The following is a 22,678-nucleotide window of genomic DNA, read 5'->3' on the forward strand; positions in this document are numbered from 1 at the left end:
GGCCAGCTTCTTCTGCTCATCTTGCCCTCAGCAGCTGTCCTGTGCCCTGACCGGACCTCTGCCTCTTTCCGGATTTGTTTGGTAAGGCCTCTCTGGGACTCTTATGCCTGTTTTTTTTTTTTTTTTTTTTTTTTTTTCTTGTTACTGTCCTGAGTTTTCACTGTGTGTTTTCTGTTATTCTGCAGGCTTTTTGGTTACTTCTTAGCCTCCAACAGCTGCCTGCCTGAAGGAATACACTAGCTGGCTGGTTTTTTCTTACTAATATATATATATATATATATATTTAGTTTTCATTATGTCTGACTCAAGATCTGAATCCACACGCCACCAGCATCCTCCTCCTTCCTCTGTTACCTACTATTTCTGTACGTCCTGTAACACTAAATCTGCTTCTGGCCACTCTCAGCCTCTCTGCGCTGCTTGCTCCATGCAGTCCTGTTCGTCTATGTCCCCTACTCAGGACCCCCCACCGGAGTCTGAGGAGTCTGCCCCGGCCTGGGCGCGCTCTCTCTGCCAGTCAGTGTCGCAGATGGCTCAGTTGTCTCAGTCTGTCGTGGCCGCCCTCGACCGCCTGTCTGCTTCTTCTTCAGCGCCTGCCCAATCCCGCCCGGCAGCCAGTGGCGTCCGCTCCGGCAGGAGCCGCTCCCACAAGCGTCCTCGCCGTGCCTCTTCTCGCTCTTCCTCTGGCTCCCCTGGAACTAGCCTGGCCCCTACGCATCTCTCTCCTGACAGGCGATCCCATTCGCCTGGAGATCTGTCGGATTCAGAGTCGGTTTCCAACTCTGATCCTGAAGATGTTTCTCCCGCGGCTTCCACTGTGGACAGCCTTGTGGCCGCAGTCCGCGATACCTTCCAGTTGAAGGATTCTCCGGACCCATCGCCTTCTGATGAGGTCTTTTTCCATAAAAGCGGCCACCGTGTCCGCAGCACTTTCCCCAGTCACAAGGAATTTGATGACCTGTTTTCCAAATTTTGGAAGACCCCAGACAAGCGTTTCTCAAAGCCTAAACACTTGTCGGTTCTTTATCCTTTCCCCGAAGACCTCGTGTCTTCCTGGTCAGGCCCACCTTCAGTGGATCCCCCGATCTCTCGGTTGACCAAGGTCACGACTCTTCCGCTGGACAATGCGTCGTCTCTTAAGGATTCCACTGACAGACGCACTAAGTCCTTAGCTAGGTCAGCTTTTGAGGCCGCCGGCTCCTCTCTCCTACCCACACTTGCTTCCACTTGGGTGTCTAAGTCCATTTCAGTGTGGGCTAAGCAACTGAGGGACGGCCTTACCTCTGGCGTATCGGCCGAGGACTTGGCCGACCTCGCCCAACAGATTCAGGACGCGGCTCAGTACCTCTGCTCGGCTTCTCTGGACGCTGCAGCCTGTTCGGCTTTTGCGTCGGCCAATATTGTAGCCATTCGCCGGTCTTTGTGGCTTCGTGAGTGGCGGGCTGACAACGCTTCCAAGCGTTCTCTCACCAGTCTTCCTTTTGCGGGCTCTCGTCTCTTCGGGAAACGTCTGGATGACATAATTTCCGATGCCACGGGGGGGAAGAGTACCAATCTTCCCCAGCAGCGCCCCAAGCGTCAGGATTCCCGTCGCAAACCAGGCTCCTTTCGTTCCTTTCGGTCGCTTTCGCCGTCTCGCTCCGGGAAGACGGCGGCCCCTCAGAACAAAAGGTCCGGTTTCTCTAAGAACCGTTCTTCCTGGCAGGCGCGATCTGCCGCCTCCCGCCCACCCTTTAAGCCTGGCACCTCCAAGCCCTCCTCCTCCTGAAGGTTTTCCCCCACCCGGATCTCCTCAGGTGGGCGGCCGCCTCCTGTTGTTCCAGGAGGTCTGGCTTGCGCATGTTCAGGACGCCTGGGTGCGAGAACTGATCTCACAGGGTTACAAGATCGAGTTCTCGTCCCCCCAGGTCCCCTGCCCTGGCGGCCGGTTTTTTCCAGGCCATCCTTTCGCTCCTCTCAAAGGGAGTGATTGTTCGCGTCCCTCCTCTTCAACGGTTCCGCGGGTTCTATTCGAACCTATTCGTGGTTCCGAAGAAGGACTGTTCGGTACGTCCGATTCTAGACCTCAAGCGTCTGAATCGTCATGTCCGACTATCTCACTTCCGGATGGAGTCCCTGCGCTCTGTGATCGCATCTCTGGAGCCAGGCGAGTTTCTTTCCTCAGTGGATATTCAGGACGCGTATCTTCACGTGCCGATTTTCCCTCCTCATCAACGTTTCCTGCGTTTTGCAGTAGGGGAAGAGCATTATCAGTTCGTGGCTCTCCCGTTCGGCCTGGCTTCGGCTCCTCGGGTTTTCACGAAGACCATGGCGGCTGTCATGGCTCTTCTTCTGGCTCGAGGTGTCTCAGTAACCCCTTACTTGGACGACATACTCGTCAAAGCCCCATCCGCGGACCAGAATTTAGAGAGCCTCCATATCACCCTGGATACGCTCTCACGCTTCGGTTGGCTGCTCAACCGTTCCAAGTCCTCCCTGATCCCTGCCCAGTCCATCGTTTTTCTGGGAATGCGTTTGGATTCAGTACAGGCCCGCGTTTTCCTTCCAGAGGACAAGTTGCAGTCCCTTCAGGTCAACGTCAGAGCTCTTTGCAGCCACCGCCCTGTGTCCATACGTTTCTGTATGAGGGTTCTGGGGAAGATGGTGGCATCTATGGAGGCGATCCCTTTTGCCCAGTTTCATTCCCGCCCCCTACAGCTCTTCCTGCTGTCACGGTGGGACAGGTCACTCCCCTCTCTAGATCGGAGGGTGAAACTACCGGCTCGCCTCCGTCGAGACCTTCAGTAGTGGCTGCGGTCTCCGAGCCTCTCTCGGGGTCGCTCCTTTCTTCCCATTCATTGGCAGATCGTGACCACCGATGCCAGCCTGCAGGGCTGGGGAGGGGTTTGGAACGATCTGACGGTTCAGGGAACCTGGTCGTCCAGGGAAGCTTGCCTCCCCATCAACATCCTCGAGCTGCGGGCGATTCGTCTCTCCCTTCTGCACTGGCAGACACAGCTCCGCGGTCTCCCCGTTCGGGTGCAGACAGACAACGCCACTGCAGTGGCTTATGTGAATCATCAGGGCGGGACCCGCAGCAAGGCCGCCATGATGGAAGTGGCGCTGATCCTCTCCTGGGCGGAGGAAACCGTGCTTGCCTTGTCCGCTGTTCACATTCCGGGTGTGGACAATTGGATGGCCGACTATCTGAGTCGTGCACGTGTGGATCCAGGGAAATGGACCCTGCATCCCGAGGTGTTCTCCCAGATCTGTCGCAGGTGGGGGACACCGGATGTGGATCTGATGGCGTCTCGCTTCAACCACAGACTGCCGAAGTTCGTCTGCCGGACGCGGGACCCTCTGGCTCTGGCCTCGGACGCCTTGGTGATTCCCTGGCATCGGTTCAGCCTCCCTTACATCTTTCCTCCTCTCCCGCTTCTGCCGCGGGTGGTGAGAAAAATAAAGTCAGAAGGACTTCCGGTAATCCTCGTGGCCCCGGACTGGCCACGGCGCGCCTGGTACACGGATCTCGTGAACCTCGCCGCCGACGTCCCTTGGCGTCTACCAGACCGGCCGGACCTTCTCACTCAAGGTCCACTTTGCCACCCGCGTTTAGCCACGCTACGTTTGACGGCGTGGCTATTGAAACCTGGATTCTGAAATCACGCGGTTTCTCTGATGCGGTCATCAGGACCATGATCAGGGCCCGGAAGCCTGCATCGGCAAAGATTTATTATCGTTGTTGGAGGGCCTACCTCCGTCACTGTGAGGCCTGTTCTGCGCCACCACTTCCTTTTTCTCTGGCGCGACTCCTGGCCTTCCTCCAGGCAGGCCTGGACGCTGGCTTATCCCTGAGCTCTCTTAAGGGCCAGGTCTCTGCCCTTTCAGTTTTTTTCCAGAGACCATTGGCGTCAGTTCCCCAAGTCAGGACTTTTCTCCAGGGAGTGGCGCACATTGCACCTCCTTATCGGCACCCAGTTCCCCCGTGGGATCTGAACCTCGTCCTGGATGCTCTGCAGTCTCCTCCGTTTGAGCCCCTCCGGGAGGTGCCTTTGGCCATCTTGTCCTTTAAGGTGGTTTTCCTGGTGGCGGTTACGTCTGTCCGGCGGATTTCGGAACTGGCAGCTCTTTCTTGCCGTCCTCCCCTGCTGGTGTTGCACCAGGACAAGGCGGTGCTTAGGCCCGTGGCTTCCTTCCAGCCCAAGGTGGTTTCACCTTTCCACCTCAACGAAGATATTGTTCTTCCCTCTTTCTGCCCGGCCCCCTCTCATCCGAGGGAGCGCGCCCTCCACAAGCTGGATGTGGTTCGCGCCCTGCGCATCTATCTCTCCAGGACAAAGTCTCTTCGGCACTCGGACTCACTCTTCGTCATCTCTGAGGGTCCTCGAAAGGGGTCAGCGGCGTCTAAGGCGACCCTGGCCCGCTGGGTCCGCTCCGCCATCGCTCAGGCTTACCGGAGTAAGGGTAAGTCGCCCCCGTTCCGGATTGCAGCTCACTCGACTCGTTCGGTTGGGGCTTCCTGGGCCATCCGTCATGGGGCCTCAGCTCTTCAAATCTGCAAGGCCGCCACGTGGTCCTCGCTGCACACCTTCTCTAGGTTTTACCGTGTGGACACGTTTGCATCGGCCGATGCGAGTCTGGGCCGCAAGGTCTTGCAGGCAGCAGTGGCTTCTTCCTCTTCTTAGCTCCACTCTGTCTTTTCCCACCCAAGGGACTGCTTTTGGACGTCCCACGGTGTCTGTGTCCCCCAATAAGACGCACGAGAAAGGAGGAGTTTTTACTCACCGTAAACTCTCTTTCTCGTAGTCTTCATTGGGGGACACAGCACCCACCCTCTGTTGTCTGATTAAAGTTGCCTGTTGGCCTGTGTTTTTCAGATTTTGAGTGTGGACTGTTTTTTCTTTATGGTTGTTTCGGCTCCTCCTACTGCTTTTTCACTACTGAATTAGCTCAGTGCCAGTGGGTGGGTATAGCCTGCTGGGAGGGGCCGACTTGTTTTGTTTTTTTCTTAGTGTCAGCCTCCTAGTGGCAGCAGCCTATACCCACGGTGTCTGTGTCCCCCAATGAAGACTACGAGAAAGAGAGTTTACGGTGAGTAAAAACTCCTCCTTTATCCCCTTTAAGATATTGAAATCTTATATCATCCACAAAAAATTGTGGACATGTAAATGTGGCCTTAGTCACATGACACACAGCCAGGAGAGAACGGGCAAAGCACAGACCTCTCCCTGCTGATCAGCAGAAGTCCGAACACTCAGACCCCGACCTATAAAATTTTTTGATATGTCTCTATGACATATCAAAAGTTTTTTTTGTTTTGTAATCTTGAAATATCTTGATCATGTCCTCCCTTTCCCTTCTTTCCTCCAGACTACACAGAAATAGTTATTTAGGTATTTTATGATTTCATGATAAGAGTCAGTAAATGTCAGTCCTGTATTTTCGTTACATACAAATAAATAATGGTTTCATTTATTATTAAGGAAATAAAAGTTGAACAAAAGATGAAGCAAGACGCTCAAGTCATTCTTTATAGAAGTTATCGACATGGAGATTTGCCTGATATCCAGATTGCATACAGCGCACTTATTGCACCGCTACAAGCACTTGCACAGGTCTGTTAAATTTTTTCCTTACATTTTTACAATGCCTGGCAGGAAGGGATCGCAAAGATAGGGAAAGGGGGAAATCTCAACTTAAGGGAAGGAGGTAGACACTACTTTTAAAGGAGAAGTCCGGCAAAATTTTTTATTTAAAAAGTATTGTATTGCCTAGCAAAAGTTATACATATCCCCAATATACACTTATTACAGGAAATGCTTATAAAGTGCTTTTTTCCCTGCATTTACTACTGCATCAACGCTTCACTTCCTGGATAACATGGTGATGTCACGACCCGACTCCCAGAGCTGTGCGGGCTGTGGCTGCTGTAGAGGATAATTGCAGGAGGACACTGAGGGACACAGGGCACTGGAGGGACACTAAGCATCCCTCTGCTATCATCCACTTTATGTGCATTTCCCGTAATAAGTGTATATTGGTGATTTGTATAACTTTTGGGGGGCAATACAATACTTTAATAAAAATTTTCTCCTGGCTTCTCCTTTAAGATGGGTCATACTTGTTTTGTGCTTCTAACATATGATAAACTTCTGAAGTTTTGTCCTAAGCTCACATTTCACACCAACTATTCTTTTTCGTACAATGCAGTTAAAGAGTTAAACATCAACCATATTAAATTTCTGTAAGATCTGGAATAAATGTATTCAGCTTTTACATGTAAAATTCATACCGACATCATCAAGTCCACAACAATTAGCTATTATGATGTCATGCCATAATCCTAAATACCAGGTTATATGTGAATGCATTGCTTATTCAATTTCATTTTGGCAAAACATATTCTAGCTTGTTCACTTGATGGATGCAGCATCACTCGTGCCAGCACACTCATCTACTTGATACTATGACATAGTTCACACTGTTCAGTTTTGTATGCTAGAGAAATAAGTAATTCTACGCATTTATTGGGTGCAAATGAATCATCAGAGCAATTTACACTGAATTTCTTCTCACTCACTTACTTGCGAGCACAAGCTGTGTACAGTTCTGATCGCAGCTGCCTTGTGTCTGTATGTATGATATGTGAACATAAACTAAATTCTGATTTGCTACTTCTTTGGTTGTACTGCTATTGGGGATGAAAATAAAACAACACTTCCTGAAGGACATACAGCAGCTAATAAGTATGAGTAGACTGGAGATTTTTTTTAAAGAATTAAATTAAACATCTATATACTGTAACTTTCTCATATCAGTTGATTGGAAAGAAAAAGATTTTCGCTGGACAACCCCTTTAAAGGGGTAGTGCGGCGGTAAACAATTATTCACAGAATAACACACATTACAAAGTTATACAACTTTGTAATGTATGTTATGTCTGTGAATGGCCCCCTCCCCCGTGTCCCACCACCCCCACCCTTGTACCCGGAAGTGTGGTGCGCTATACATACCTGTCACGTGCCGACTCGTCTCCGATCTTCAGTCAGCGACGTCGTCTTCGGACGGCCGGGCCGAATCCCTCCGAGCGTCCTGAGTGCCGGCCGCCCTCTTTAGCATCATCAGATGCTCAGCCGCGATTGACTGAGCACAGTTATGCTCAGCCAATCGCAGCTGAGCAGCCGATGACGCGGCAGAGGGCGGCCGGCGCTTGGAGGGATTCGGCCGAAGACGACATCGCTGACTGAAGATCGTCGACGAGTCGGCACGTGACAGGTATGTATAGCGCACCACACTTCCGGGTACATGGGCGGGGGTTTTGGGACACGGGGAAGGGGGCCATTCACAGACATAACATACATTACAAAGTTATATAACTTTGTAATGTGTGTTATTCTGTGAATAATTGTTTACCGTCGCACTACCCCTTTAAAGAGTGAATGAACAAATACCATAATATACCCATTGTACTCATTTTCAAATCCTATGTACTGATATTTACCAGTGATAACATAACAGAATCAAAGCAGCAGCCAGTGCCTAGTTACTACTGTAGGTATCTGGGACCATTGATACAACACAAACATTTTTTTCTTTTTAATCCAAAGTGAAAATATTTTGAAACTTTGAAAAATAAAACAAAGTGCTTTATTTTTCTTTTCTTATTCAGAAAGACCCAACTCTGGCAAAGCAGCTGTTCAGTGCATTATTTTCCGGGATTCTTGAGGAAATAAGCAGCTCTCCAGGAATAAAAAGCATTGCAACTAAACTTGTCGATAAATTCAGCCAGTATTTAAGCAACACTGTGTACTGTTTCCCACCATTCATTGGTTGCATACAGGTACTTGCATAAAAATATTAACATGGTTGTGATATACCTGTATACATTTTTTTTTTCTAAGCAAACTGTCTTTTAACCATTTTACTGCTGAGATATGGGGCCGATGGGGGCCCGATCAATATTGTAAATGAGCGCCAAACTGCTAGATCGGCACTCGTTTACTGGGCCGATCACACGGCCCGATCACTGGTCAACAACAAAAAAGGTTCCGACATGAAAACATTTGATCCTAACTAATTTTGGTGTGCTGAGATCGAAAATGTTAAAATTTTAAAAATTTGCTCTAATTTTCAAGATATAGACCTACTTTCTATATTTCTTACAGCCTGTGATACAATACTGGAAAAAAATTAGCATCATTAGCTGGTATATTGCATCATCTTAGAATGACCAATATGGAAGAAAGGTATCAGGGTAAGGCTAGGTTCACACTGTGTTTTTGCAAAAAAAGGGTGAAAAAAATGGATGCATTTGTGTGCATCTGTCTTGATCCGTTTTTCCATTGACTTCCATCATGAAAAAAAAACGGATCCCTTTTTTTTAACGGACACAAAAGTAGTGTCAGCTACTGATGCACACAAAACGAATGAAAAAAACGGATTGCAAAAAATGCAGTGTGAACCTAGCCTTTATGGAACCTATCAATGCTTGCAGATTAGGGTATGTTCACACCTCATTTTCGGTCCCACGTCGGGCTGCACGTCAGGAATCAGTGAAAAAATGATGCCGACCTGCAGCCCGACATGCGGACGACGGCCACATTGACTTAAATGAGCAGGACGGAGTCATTATGTGACTGTGTTCTGCTCATTTGCGGGACGTACACTGCTTTTGTGCAGGACTCAAAAGCGTAGTCGACCACGCTTTTGAGTCCTGCACAAAAGCCGTGTACATCCTGCAAATGAGCAGAACACATCACATAATGACTCCATCCTGCTCATTTAGGTCAATGTGGCCGTCGGGCTGCACGTCCGCATCCTTTTTCTATGATTCCTGACGTGCAGCCTGACGAGGGACCGAAAACGAGGTGTGAACATACCCTTACTGTTGGACAGTTGATTCTAGTTTGCATATATTAGTTGCATCCGTTTCCGTTTTTTTCAAAGATATTGACCACAACTAATGTCACAACTGTTGTCAACATCAGTTTTTCTATCCTTTTTTCAGTTCCTATGATTTAATATCAGTTTCCATACGTTTATTTCATCAGTTGTCATCATTTTTTCCCTCTTCGGCATTACAGGGAATGATCTATATAGGGAGCAGCAGGACACCGGAGCCCTCTACTGTGGGCAGCAATACATGGGGGCATCTCCTACTACAAGGATGGGGAACCTTGGCTCTCCAGCTGTTGCAAAACTACAACTCTTATCATGCCTGGATATCCCAGACATGATTAGAGTTGCAGGGATATCTCTATTGAGCACCGGAGGCAAAAGCCGGAGGAAGCATAATGCATGCGTCTGTGCACGACATGTCTCCGGCGCTCCATTCACTTTAGTGAAGGCAGTGCCGGATAGCTGAGCTGTCCATACGTCAGAATGCTGCATGTAGCACTCTGACATGCGCTCTGTCTGTCGGTCCGGCGGCATCAGTTGTAGATCGGTAATCCGAACTGTCCCATTGAAAACAATGTGATCAGTTCAGAGATGCGTTTCCCTACTGCACCGGAGGGAAACGCCGACGGATGGACGCATGTATGTAAACTAGGCCTTATCAGAGACAATCCCATGTATGAATACAAAAGACATGTAAATGCACTGAGAAGCCATTGAATAAGGACCTACATTCCAGAGTTCACTAAACATAATTAATTTGTAAATATTCTTAGATATGCCTGTAAATTGTAGTTAATTTCAGATAGAACTAAGTTTCTTATGAATATATTTCAAAAGTTTATGAACAGTAAACTTGCTTCCTTATGATTGCAGAAGTAATAAATATGTCGGCTATTATACTGTATTCTATACAATTCACAAAACAGTAACATGAGAACTCTTCGATATCATAGAAACTAGAGCCAATTAACATTTCTCCATGTGATATTTGAATTCAGCACAAAAAAAATCATTATGAAATGGCTGATTTTATTTCTGAGCCAAACAACTTTTGAAAATTTGTTGGCCAGTGAATCGTTTAGCAAGGGACATCGTTAGCGATGTCTGTGCAGCCCTTGCTCAAACAGTCAATACTTTACCTGTCCACGCTCCCAGTCTGCGCCCTGGGACTGGCCCTGAAGCTGCAGCGCGCGGTGCCGGGACGCAAACAGATCGCAGGGGAAGACTGGGAGCATGGACAGGAAGGTGTTTGGGCAGTTGTCGTCGGCGAATCGCTATATATAATAAACATATATATATATATATATTGATTTTTTTTTTGTTTTTAATTTCTTTTTAGGATATGTGTTACCACCATGTTGAGCTGCTTGAGTTGAATCCAACAAGTGTAAGCACAAGTAGCATAGAAAGTTTGCAGCAGTCAATAGGTATCCTACTGCTTGAGAAAGCATTGCAGTACGTTTCACCACTAGAGGAACCTCCAGCAAAAAAGATGCGTGGAAGAGCAGACGCTTCTCCAGATGTTCTCAAATGGATACAGCTTGCTAGGTAAGACATAAAAAAGTGAAACTCCATACCCTTCTACAGTTCATAATTGACAATTTGAATGTTTCCAATTGATATGTGTACAGTCTCTCCTTGAGTTTTACCATGTTTGTCTTTGTTCTTTAAGGCTTTATCGCTCTATTAATGACTACGATGTTCTTCGAGGGATTTTCAGTAACAAGATTGGAACAAAAAGTATTACACAAATGGCTTTAAATGCTGAAGCAAGATCTGACTATGGAGAAGCTGCTAAACTGTATGATAAGGTATTTACTTAGTGTGCATAGACCATGGGTCTCCAGCTGTTACAAAACCACAATTCCCATCATGCCTGGACAGCGAAAGCTTTGGATTTTGCTGTCCAGGCATGATGGGAAATGTAGTATTGCAACAGCTGGAGGGCCACAGTTTGGAGACCCATGGCATAGACCATAAACTAGCACAAGGCTTATTAGGTGCAGTATTAAAGGGGTTATCCAGTGCTAAAAAAACATGGCCACTTCCCCCCTCTCTTGTCTCCAGATTGGGTGGGGTTTCAAACTCTGCTCCATTGAAGTAAATGGAGCTTAATTGCAAACCACACCTTACCTGGAGACAAGAGAGGGGGGAAAGTGGCCATGGTTTTGTAGCACTGGATAACCCCTTTAAAGATAGTACCATGAGAGTTGTTCATTGGCTCACCACATTTTGTACATTATTTCTGTTGTTGAACACAGCTCACTGTTATGCTAAATATTATATTTGTGATGTGCTCTGCATTCATTTTTTTCTTTTTTTTTATGTTCTTAAAGAAGTCCAGCAAAAATGTTTAATAAAGTATTGTATTGCCCCCCCCAAAAGTTATACAAATCACCAATATACATTTATTACGGGAAATGCTTATAAAGTGCTTTTTTTCCCTGCACTTACTACTGCATCAAAGCTTCACTTCCTGGATAAAATGGTGATGTCACGTCATCATCTCCAGCAGCCACAGCCCGCACAGCTCTGGGAGTCGGGTCGTGACATCACCATGTTATCCAGGAAGTGAAGCCTTGATGCAGTAGTAAGTGCAGGGAAAAAAGCACTTTATAAGCATTTCCCATGATAAGTGTATATTGGTGATTTGTATCAAATGATGAGCATAGAGCCCCCAGAAGGTAACCCTATTTGTCATAGAGTACGGGTAAACCCAAAATCAGTATCTCCATCTACTACAAAATCCCTCAAATCTACACAGTTACAAAGATAAAAGGCAAAAAGCTCTCCATGCCGTATAAGAAATTGGCTTTCCATGCTTTTTGATTTGGCTGGCGGGGCATGAGTTTGTGTACAACAGCAGCCAGCCTGAAGTAGCTAAGCTTCAGCAGGAGAAAGACTGTGCAGCTACACAGGAGGTGGATTTCAGACCTCCAAATTTTATTAAACCATGCAAAAGAAGTTAGGTGGGGGTGGGGAATATAAATAAGAACGCCACATCAGTAACCGTTTTTGAAGAAATTGATCTTCCTATGTAATCTTATTACATACTGCATAGCATGTTACATTATTGCATAACTATTAGAAAGTTATTTCCAACTAAATGTCTTTCTGGTGCTAGGCTTTGCAGGAGACCTTCCCTGATGGAGAACCTTCTGATGCTGAGAAAGATTTTTGGGAGATTGCTTCTATGGAGTGTTACAATCATCTAACTGAATGGAAACCACTGGAATATTGCTCGACTGTAAACATTGACAATCAAATGCCACCAGACCTTAAGAAAATGTGGAGTGATCCTTATTACGAGGTAAAAACTGGCTTTAATAATCTTATCATTTATGCCATTGAGCTGAGTATCTTCATACTCCAAAACAGGTTTGATTACATTTGTTGACCAAAATTATTTTTCAAAACAGGAAATCTATCTTCCTTGCATGATTCGCAGTAAAGTGAAACTTCTTATGGATGGGGAGAATGACCAGTCTTTGTTAACATTTATTGATGATGCCATGAAGATTGAACAAAGAAAAGTGTTAATTGAAACCTTCTACAATCAGGAAATGAGTCTTCTGTACATTTTGCAAGAGGATTTTGACCGTGCAAGATATTACATTAAAAATGGAATAGATATGTTCATCCAGGTATTATTTATGCATATTTGATATATGTTTGGGCTCGTATATATAACTATGCAGTATTTTTCAAAATGTGTTCACAATCTGAATTTTAACTTTTAAAAATGTATACAAGCTGAATACAAGCTAACATTTATTAGTTTACACCAGAACTTAGCAATTGCACTTTTTATAAGTTGCATTGGATTTGCAGAAGAATTCACCAGTTTTGTGACATTTTGCCTTTGTATGGTGTTTGGTCCCCTTTTGCAGCTTTTACAGCCTCTACTTTCTTCCAAACTTTAAGCTCCAATGCTGATTTTCTCAGTTAAGGTTGCAGCAGTGATGATGTGTCATATTACTACATGATTGCTGCAGCCAATCATTGACTATAGAGGTAATGGACATTATGGATAGGATGGTGCAGCACATCACCACAGCTGTGAGGTAAAAAGAGACCATTAAGGGAATATGGCAGCTTTGTTGCCTGGAGTAGCACAGTATTTAAATGGGTATTCTGCTCAAGCATAACTTTTGATATGTTGTTGCCCATGGTTAGACTAACAATGCCTTCCATACTTACTTACTATTTATTTATTTATTCATTCTCCTTCTCCCAGTTCTCAGACGCTGCTTTCTGCTGAAGGCACAAAAATCTGTGTGTGAGCTTCCCTTTTGAGACAGCTGAGAAACAAGTTCCTAACTGGCTTTATCTGACACATTGTAGCTTCTTTGTAATGCTGGGAGGGTTAATCACAGTGATTTCATTGCCAACTTGACCTCAGAATAACCTCAGCATTACGAAGAAGCTACAATGTTGCAGATAAAGCCAGCCAGGGACTTATTTACAGCAGTCCTCTCAGAAAGGAGGGGGAGACAGAGCGCTCACACACAGATTTTTGTGTCTATAGCAGAAAGCAGCAGCTCCTGGGGAAGGAGACTGAATAGATAATAACAAGTATGGAAGGAATTGTAAGTCTGGCCATGGGCAGCAACATATAAAAAGTTATGTTTAAGTGGAAAACTCCTTTAAGCAGCAGATGCAATCAGTAGCGGATTATAATAGGTCAGTTTCGGCGGTAGCCAGGGACCCTGAGCTCCTGGGGGGCCATGACCACCCAAAAAAACTGGTACTTTCAGTGGTGTATTGTCTCCTGGCTACAGTTCTGCCATGATTTGCAAAAAAAAATCTGTTTTTTACCGCAATTTTGCACAAATCAGGGCATCATGACATTATTTATCCTGCACTATGAACACCCCGCTATAGCTGTCATAGTTACAGTGGGGTTGGGGGGCCCAGGCTTGGTGAACAGCCCGGGGCCTATAGTAAGGTTAGTCCGCCCCTGTATGCAATTTAGGTTTATAATTAAATTTTCTGTAGTCATAATGGTTGATCAGAATTAGCCAGTCACATATAAAATCAAGTTAAATAGTAGTTAGTCCTTAGCTGCCATCGTTTGAAATGATTCTGATTAACCCCATACAAAGTTTAGCTTTTCTGGATAGATTTTCCTGACATTTTCCTAGTTGCAGTAATAATGTAGGAAGTAATAGTGGCACTCACCAACTAAAGCAGAAGGATACTACTACTGATCCACGTAGACAGTGATTCCAGTAATAATGTAGGAAGTAGTAGTGGCACTCACTGACTGAAGTAGGTGCACTCCACAAAGAGAGATGGCTGTTTCATGTTACAGCCATTCTTCCGGAGCTGGAAGAAGCATTGTAACACACATCGGACGTTGCTTTCTGTGGGACTCATGTATGCCCTGCTTATGTGTCTGAATAAAGCATCCTTCTACTTCAGTGGGTGAGTGCCACTACTACTTCCTACATTTTTACTGGAATCACTGTCTATGTGGATCAGCAAAGCACCGTGTTAGTAGTGTTTGAACTGTGCGGACTGGTGACACTGGGGTCTGGAGCATTACTACACATATCACACATACATTTTTCTTATTGCAGAATATAGCAAAAGCCATGTTCTGTAAACCACTTAAAACACATAAAAGGGATCTCATTATTAAGAGGCATTAGTTATGAGAAGGGTACAAAATTTTTTCCAAGGCATTTGTTATACAGTGGAACACATGGAAGACAGCCCTCTTGAAGTGGATTTTTTGGCAGTGGAAATTTGGCAGAACAGTGACATTACCAATAACTAGATATCTCTCAGAAATGGCTGAAAAGAAGGAAAATGGTCCGAAAATCTGCAAAGAGACCTACAGTAACATTTAAGAAATCCAGTCAGCACATTGACTGGCCCCCTTGCCTGTCAACCACCCTACAGAGCACGCTGACAGGACAGAGAGCTGTGACTAGTCATAGTCAAGATGACTAGTTCACAGCTCTCCCCCTGCCTCGCTCGCAGGGTTAAAAAGTATTTTACCCAATATAAAGCCTACGGAGCCCGGAACTCCTGACACCATAGGAGACCCGGCTGCAAGGACTGTGTGGCCATTTTAGGAGCTCAATCAGCACAAATGTGCTGATTTGTTTAAAGGAGCTGCAAGAATTGCTGGCTGGTTGTGTCCTGCATGTGACAACAATCTCATTTAAGGTCTGTGGGGTAGGGGGGCTAGATTGAAGCCTTTTCTTTCCAAAGAAGGACTTCCAAGCCCAGCTATATTTTGCCAAAACTTAAAGCGTAACTGTCATTTCAGGGACATTTTTCTGAAAACATTAAATATCAACAGTACAAGCGATTTTAAGAAACTCTGTAATAGGTTTTATGTACTAAAAGAGTTTCCTTCTGGACTGAAAACGCAATCTCCCAGCCTCCCCCCTCACATCAAATGAAGCAGGATTTCTGTCTCCATTATGTGGCTATGGAGAGGGGAGGGGCTGTTAGGAGTGACTGAGCACGGAGCAGTCCTGCACAGCACAACACCCTGCAATCTTCTCTCAGTAAGTTCATAGATAAGCACTGACCTTTCTGACCCCAGAATCCTGCGGTTTAGGTGCCCAGAGAGTCTACAAACAGCTGACCTTCATGTCACCTCTTCCTGCTCCCTCATCTCCCTCAGCCCCTCCCCCCTTCATAGGCTTACAATGGAGAGAGCAGAACCCGTCTTCACTGGCTTCTCTGTAATGAAGACGTGTTTGCCTGATAATACACAGATAAGAAGTCAGGGGGGGGGGGAGGATGGGAGATTGCTTCTTGAGTACAGAAGGAGGCTTTTTTGGCTGATAAAACCTATTACAGAGTTTCTTAAAATTGCTTATACTACTGATTTCTGCAATAAAAAAAAAACATGACAGTTACACTTTAAAGTAAGCATGGGGGAAAATGTGATTGTGGTCTGATGAGACCAACATTGAACATCTTGGCAATAATTCCAAAATGTATGTTTGGGGCAAAGCCAAAACTGCACCATTATACTTTGGGGCTGTTTTTCTGTTGCTGGGTCTGGGGCTTTAGTCATGATGGAGGGAATCAGCCAATTTTGCAACAAAAGTTTCAGACCTCTGCTAAAAATGTAAAGATTAAGAATTTCCTTTTTCAGCTTGAGAATAGCATACCTCTACATCAACGGAAGAGTGGCTTCACCAGAAAACAATCACATTTTAGAAAGGCCTAGCCAGAGCCCAGACCTGAATCTAGTTGAAAATATGTGGGATTACCTGAAGAGCGCTTTGTATAATGCAGTTGTGGAGTTCTGATCAGTTATTATAGCAGTCAAATGCCTTTACTAGACCTCCGTGCCTGCCATAGTAATTTGGTTGATACATTCTGCCTGCATTGTAATTTCAGCACGATTTGAACACTTGTGGTAAAATAGCACCATTTTGGCTGCAAAAGAGCAAATTTGGAAACATAGCTTAAAGGAGAAGTCCAGCAAAAAGTTTTATTAAAGTATTGCCCCCCAAAAGTTATACAAATCACTTATATACACGTATTATGGGAAATGCACATAAAGTGCTTTTTTCCCTGAACTTACTACTGCATCAAGGCTTCACCTCCTGGATAAAATGATGATGTCACGATCCGACTGCCAGAGCTGTGCGGGCTGTGGCTGCTGGAGAGGGTGATTGCAGAGGGATGCTCAGTGTCCCTCCAGTGCCCCTCAGTGTCTCCCTGCCATCATCCTCTCCAGCAGCCACAGCCTGCACGGCTCTGGGAGTCGGGTCGTGACATCACCATTATATCCAGGAAGTGACATCACCATGTTATCAAGGAAGTGAAGCCTTGATGCAGTAGTAAGTGCAGGGTAAAAAGCACTTCATAAGCATTTCCCCTAATAAGTGTATATTGGGGATTTGTGTAACTTTTAGGGGGCAATACAATACTTTAATAAAAAAAATTTCACCAGACTTCCTTTAAGTGCAGCTTTTGTAGCCCATGGCTAGCTAACTACTACTAACATACTGTATGTTGAAGTAATTTTTCCATGTTTCCCTGTTTAAAGGCTATAGGCATGTTTTCAAATGTACCATATTATGGTCATGTACTGTTTAATAAAATATATTAGTTGCAAATCTTATCATATTAACTTTTTCTGAATACACTGGCCATGATGTTCAATTATTATTATGTCGGCCTGTGTGTTCAACTTAATGAGTGACAGTGTGTGTGTGTTTTTTTTTCTCTTCTCTAGAACTATTCGAGTATCGACTCTTTACTGTATCAGAGCAGATTAACCAAATTGCAGACTGTTCAAGCTTTAACGGAGACTCAGGATTTTATCAACTTTATAAACATTCCTGGTATATTACATTTTTCTTTCTGTATCAGCAATTCAAAGTCTGTCATTTTAAAGAATGTAATATTGCGTTAATATTTCCAAGATGCCATTTGTTTGTAGACCTATTTTTATACCAATAAACACAAGGGCTGATTATTGCTTTTAGGTAATTTGTCATCCCTGCCCTCCCTGAGAAGGCTGTTTCATCTCTGGATGAGTCGATATCCAGATGACAAAATGGATCCTATGCACATCTGGGATGATGTAATTAGCAACAGGTAATACATGTTAATGGTCCCCACATGCGATTCTTATTTTGCCTTCTCAAGTTGTGGGCTAATGGGTCTGATGACCCGAGCTGACTGATATAATTTCAGGTTAGCAGACCCATGGTCATTCCGGGACCTGTATCTGTATTACAGATTGCAAAATGCAGATCACATACGCTCCTTTGTGGGAACCCTTATATTCAGATTAAAACTAAAACCCTTTATGTGATTGTTTCCTTTTATGCTTTTAATATTTTTCACAACCAAGATCATGTTGTTACCATATTTAGGTGCTTCTTCCTTGATAAAATCAAAGACAAACTCTCTGGTCAGCTGCAGGACGAAAGTATGGAAATAGACAGTGTGAGTGAGGATAGTGAGGTAATGCAAGCTGACAAACAGCAAGATGTGAACTTTCTCATCACAAAATGCAAATTTGTTATGAAAATGAAGATGATTGACAGTGCTCGAAAACAGGTAACTAAATTTTTATATAAACTGTGAAGCATTAGATTTATGTTTACTGATGATTGGTGCAAAAGGGAAGCACTATTCAATGTTTTGGATTATACCCTTAATTGGTTACTTTGGAGGGGAAAAAAAGTTTTTAAATGAACTGTAAATCAAATTATGCAGATTTGTAAATTTCCCTGGGAAACATGAATATGCAAAAAAAGAGCCCATGGAGCCTCATTTAAGAGTCTCGAAACACAGGACTAGCCAGATATCCCTCCAGGAATCCTTACATGTACTAATGTTTGGTGCAAAAGGGAAGCACTATTCATTGTTCTTGATTATACCCCTAATTGGTTACTCTGGAGAGTAATCAACTGTAAATCAAATTATGCAGATTTGTAAATTTTAGGTATATGCCATGCAGAAAGTGAAGTTTTCTTTCCAGTCTGATACAATGCTCTCTGCTGCCACCTCTGTCCATTTTGGGAACTGTTCAGAGCAGGAGAGGTTTTCTAGGTTTCATTACTGCTCCAGACTACAGGTGTCAAACTCACTGCCTTCCAGCTGTAGCAGAACTGCAATTCCCATCATGCTAAAGCTTTGGCTGTCCAGACATTATAGGAATTCTAGTTTTGCAACAGCTGGAGGACCAGAGTTTGACACCCGTGCCCTAGACAGTTCATGTCATGGACAGAGGTGGCAGCAGGGAGCACCTTGTCAGACGGGAAAGAAAACTATACTGAAGGACATACAGAAACTAAAAAGAATAAATCTGTACCACTTTTTGGTAGCAGTTGATTCAAAAACTATTTTCTTTTTCGGAGTACTTTAGGTTTTTGTTCGGTTTACTTATCGACCACATCTTCTAAGTGAGTACTTTTATTTTCTGTAGAACAACTTTTCTGTTGCCATGAAACTTTTGAAAGAGCTTCATAGAGTGTCCAAAACCAATGAAGAGTGGCTGGTAAAATGGGTCCACAGTTATTGCCGTTACAGTCACAGCAGAATCCATAGTCAAAGTAATCCGGAGAAAATACTTACAGTTCTGAAAACAGTCTCATTACTAGGTAAGAATTATAAGGTATTACCCTGGTATTTGTAGCACATGTGTGAGGATAAAAAAAATACCTTGCCACCTAAAGTGAATAGAAGTGGCATCAGATCGTCAGTTATGTCTTAGGCCTTTGGCCCTATGAGTCTATAAAAAATGAATGGTCTTGAGTGAGCTTGCATACAGACATCTGTCATTAGTTGAGTGGAACCTCACCTCTAAATCTCTGCTAATTCAAGTCAGAGTGTCATAAAGACATGTGGTGACTCAAAGGCAATTCCTGCTCCACTGGGATTTCTGGTGAAAAGGGACATGCAAAATAGCTCCCACACCACCATCTTGGAAAGGTGGTGTTCCTTCAATCAGTGTCTCACTCCATCTAGGAGTCTTAGAACATTGACTAGGAATATATGCCAAGCCAAATATTTCTCCAAAAGAGAAGACTACATACCTGTAGACAGCTGTTTTGGGTTATTGCCCCTCAAGAGTGCAGATATTTAAATAAAAATGTTTTTTTTCCATTTATTTTTATATATCAATCGTCTTAGCTTTTTAAAAGTTTTAGGTCAAAGTTTGCTACCTGACATCATTTGTAACTGTAAGAATCATGTATATAATATAAGCGCAAAAAAATCCCAAAGTGCAAAATTGCGCATTTTCGGTCGCATCAAATCCAGAAAAATTGTAATAAAAAGCAATCAAAAAGTGGTATATGCGCAATCAAGGTATCGATAGAAAGAACACATCATGGCGCAAAAAATGACTCCTGACACAGCCCCATAGACCAAAGGATAAAAGCGCTATAAGCCTGGGAATAGAGTGATTTTAAGGAACATATTTATGTTAACAATGGTTTGAATTTTTTACAGGCCATCAGATACAATGAAAGTAATCATCGTAATCGTAACAACTTGAGGAACATATATAACAAGTCAGTTTTACCCCAGGGCGAATGACGTAAAAACAAAATACCCCCCAAATAAAAGAAATGCGTTTTTTTTTCAATTTCACCACACTTTGAATTTTTTTCTGGTTTCGCAGTGTACTTTATGAAAAAATTCTGTCATTGCAAAGTACAATTAGCGGCGAAAAAAATAAGGACTCATGTGGGTCTTTAGGTGGAAAAATGCAAGTCCTATGGCCTTTTAAGCACAAGGAGGAAAAAACGAAAACACAAAAATTGAAATTGGCCGGGTCCTCTAAGGGTTAATGGACATCTATTTCTTTTTGCTTGAGACATAAGCTTATAGCCAATGGGACTCTAAAATAATTCATACCTTGGCCCCTGCTGATGAAATTTTCATAAGTGATAAAATGTCTTTATGTCTGCCTTCTTTATGTTTGCTAATATTGGTACAAGCCTGGTAATGGCTTCAGTATTTCACTGTGCATGTGCGATTATTAGTAAGTACAGTGCAGGCACACGGTCTGTAGACAGGGGCTCAGCACATTTGCCTCACAGCAAAAACTTGATTTTGTCACTGATGAAAATGCCCTCAACAAAAGTTATTATTTTATTGCCCTATTAGCTGTCAATCCATGTCTGCAGCTGATAACATACAGACGAACTGACAGTCCCTTTTAAATGGCATTTTCAGTCAGAAAAACTGCTTTAGTCTTTTGCTCATTAAGGGGGAGATTTATGAAAGGGTGTAAATATACACTGGGTGCAAACTGTCTACAACAACCAATCACAGCTCCTCTTATATTCTACCAGAGCTGAAAGCTGAGCTGTGATTGGTTGCTGTGGGCAGGTTACACCAGGTGTATCTTTACACCCTTTCATAAATCTACCCCTAAGTGTCTATTTTATATTTTGTGATTTTACAGAGGAGAGCAGCCTTGAATATTTAAACAGATTTCCCCGGTCGTACAGATATCACAATTTGTTACTGGGTGGCACTTACAGAATCATGGGTGATGCACTCCGCAAAGAACCAGAGAGCCTGAATGAGATTGGGGAATCAAAGGCCAGAAAAGTAAAAGAGCTTGCAGGGTCAGAAGAAGAGGTAAGTGTGAACATGATCACTGATCAGGTGTGGTGTGCAATTAAGCCCCATTCACTTCAATGGAACTAATGGTGTGTTTACACAGACAGATTTCTCCTCTTGTCAAATCCATTCCTGGCTTTGGTTTCAAAAATCTGTCAGATAAATCTAAGTCTACCCTTTATTACCTGCTCTCTGTTTATAGTCTGTTCCTGGCTTTGCCTTAAAAAATCTGTCAGATAAATCTGTCTGTGTAAACGCACCATAAGTGGCAAAACCCTGTCCAAACTGGAGACAAGACTGGTGCGGTCTCTGGAAGAATGTGGCCTTGTTCTTCTATGGGCTATATTACTTGGTGATGACTTCTAATTTTAGTTAACCCCTTACTTGTTACTTTGTGTCACTGGACCTGGGCATAATGACAGGTAGCAGCCGTCACACAGCTGCCTGTCATTAATCCCTTAAACACTGCAATCTGTAGCGATTGAGACATTTAAGTCAGTGACAGGAGAAGTGCCTATCACTGACTGACTGGGACCCCCACAGCATGCCTGCAGGAGTCCCAATCACTTTCCCTGACAGGTGGAGGTATAATACCTCCTTTTTGTTGTATCAGTGATCTCATAGAGTCTGCCCTCATACAGACTCTGTGCATATTACAGATAATACCGATGAATGCTATGCAATAGCATCCGAAAAAAACTATAGATTATAGTTTAAAAACCCTCAACCAGCACTGTAGGTGAAAATTTAATAGGGTTATAGCTCCTAGAAGTAGAGGTGGAGAACACTGTTTCATTGTAACCTGGACATTAGCGCATTAATGACTTTGCTCATAAAGGGGTTAAAAAAGGACCTTGAAATTATATAAATAAATATTTTATGTTAAACAAAATTGTTAAGGATCCCTGTTATTGATTGTTCTAATTTTCAATTTTACAATCTATATTTTAATATCCTCTTAAAATCATGTAATTTCAATTTTGGACACTAGGCCTAAAACTAAGCTGAGATTTCCTGTTCTGTACAGTCTGTATTAATACAGACAGAAGTACAGTGAAAGGTGACACAAGTATATAGATAACAGCACAATGTCTGTTGTCAATGTCTGTTGCTCACAACTCCTGCCTGTAGAATGAGTAGGTCACAAAGCATGCCCAGAAGCCTTTCTCATTTATCTGAATGTGACAGGTCCTGTCTATTGTTGCCTATGGTCCATAGCTCAGGCAATATGGCAGCCCCCATAAAGATGTACATAAAAATTAAATAAAATTTCAGAGAATTGTCACAGATTAGAGAGCATGTTTTCAGTACCCAGGAACTGATCAGTGAAAACAAATCTAGGTGATACATTGCATTTTAAGGGGTCTTCCAAAGACTGTAATATTGTTGACCTATCATTAAGATACACTGAAGATATGTGATTGGTAGGGATCTGACGCCAACATTTTTAATTATTAGCTTGATGAAGTGGCACTCCAGAGAATGCCTCATCTCCTTTATTGTTTTATCATGCACAGAGCAATATACTTACGTATAGGACAAATAAGAGTGCACAAAATTAAATCTGCATTACCAGTGGTCCTCTTACCCCCATCAAAGAGATACAGTTCTTTGGTCATGGCACTAACAAAGTACTGAAAAACAATCTGTGCAAAATCACCAACAAAGAAGTAAGTGTGGCAGCTGACATAATCTTAGAATCACAATTTATTCAAAAGCATATCTTTCATAG

General features: G+C 43.6%; 1 protein-coding gene across 3 annotated transcripts in view; it reads left to right on the forward strand.

Annotated features, from left to right (window-relative positions):
• Positions 1–22,678, forward strand: part of PRKDC (protein kinase, DNA-activated, catalytic subunit) — a 170,729-nt gene that overhangs the window by 125,247 nt on the left and 22,804 nt on the right. For 2 of the 3 annotated variants that reach the window (XM_069957596.1, XM_069957597.1), the window contains exons 61-71: positions 5,463–5,594; positions 7,649–7,819; positions 10,217–10,425; positions 10,550–10,688; positions 12,002–12,187; positions 12,297–12,521; positions 17,093–17,201; positions 17,346–17,457; positions 17,739–17,925; positions 18,797–18,971; positions 20,786–20,964. In XM_069957596.1, the coding sequence (XP_069813697.1) occupies positions 5,463–5,594; positions 7,649–7,819; positions 10,217–10,425; positions 10,550–10,688; positions 12,002–12,187; positions 12,297–12,521; positions 17,093–17,201; positions 17,346–17,457; positions 17,739–17,925; positions 18,797–18,971; positions 20,786–20,964 (1,824 nt within the window). Of the gene's footprint in view, positions 1–5,462; positions 5,595–7,648; positions 7,820–10,216; positions 10,426–10,549; positions 10,689–12,001; positions 12,188–12,296; positions 12,522–17,092; positions 17,202–17,345; positions 17,458–17,738; positions 17,926–18,796; positions 18,972–19,824; positions 19,887–20,785; positions 20,965–22,678 lie in introns of those variants that run through there. The other variant, XM_069957598.1, reaches the window with a different exon arrangement.

Source organism: Dendropsophus ebraccatus, chromosome 2 (genome assembly GCF_027789765.1).
Source record: "Dendropsophus ebraccatus isolate aDenEbr1 chromosome 2, aDenEbr1.pat, whole genome shotgun sequence".
NCBI classification, from domain to species: Eukaryota; Metazoa; Chordata; class Amphibia; order Anura; family Hylidae; genus Dendropsophus; species Dendropsophus ebraccatus.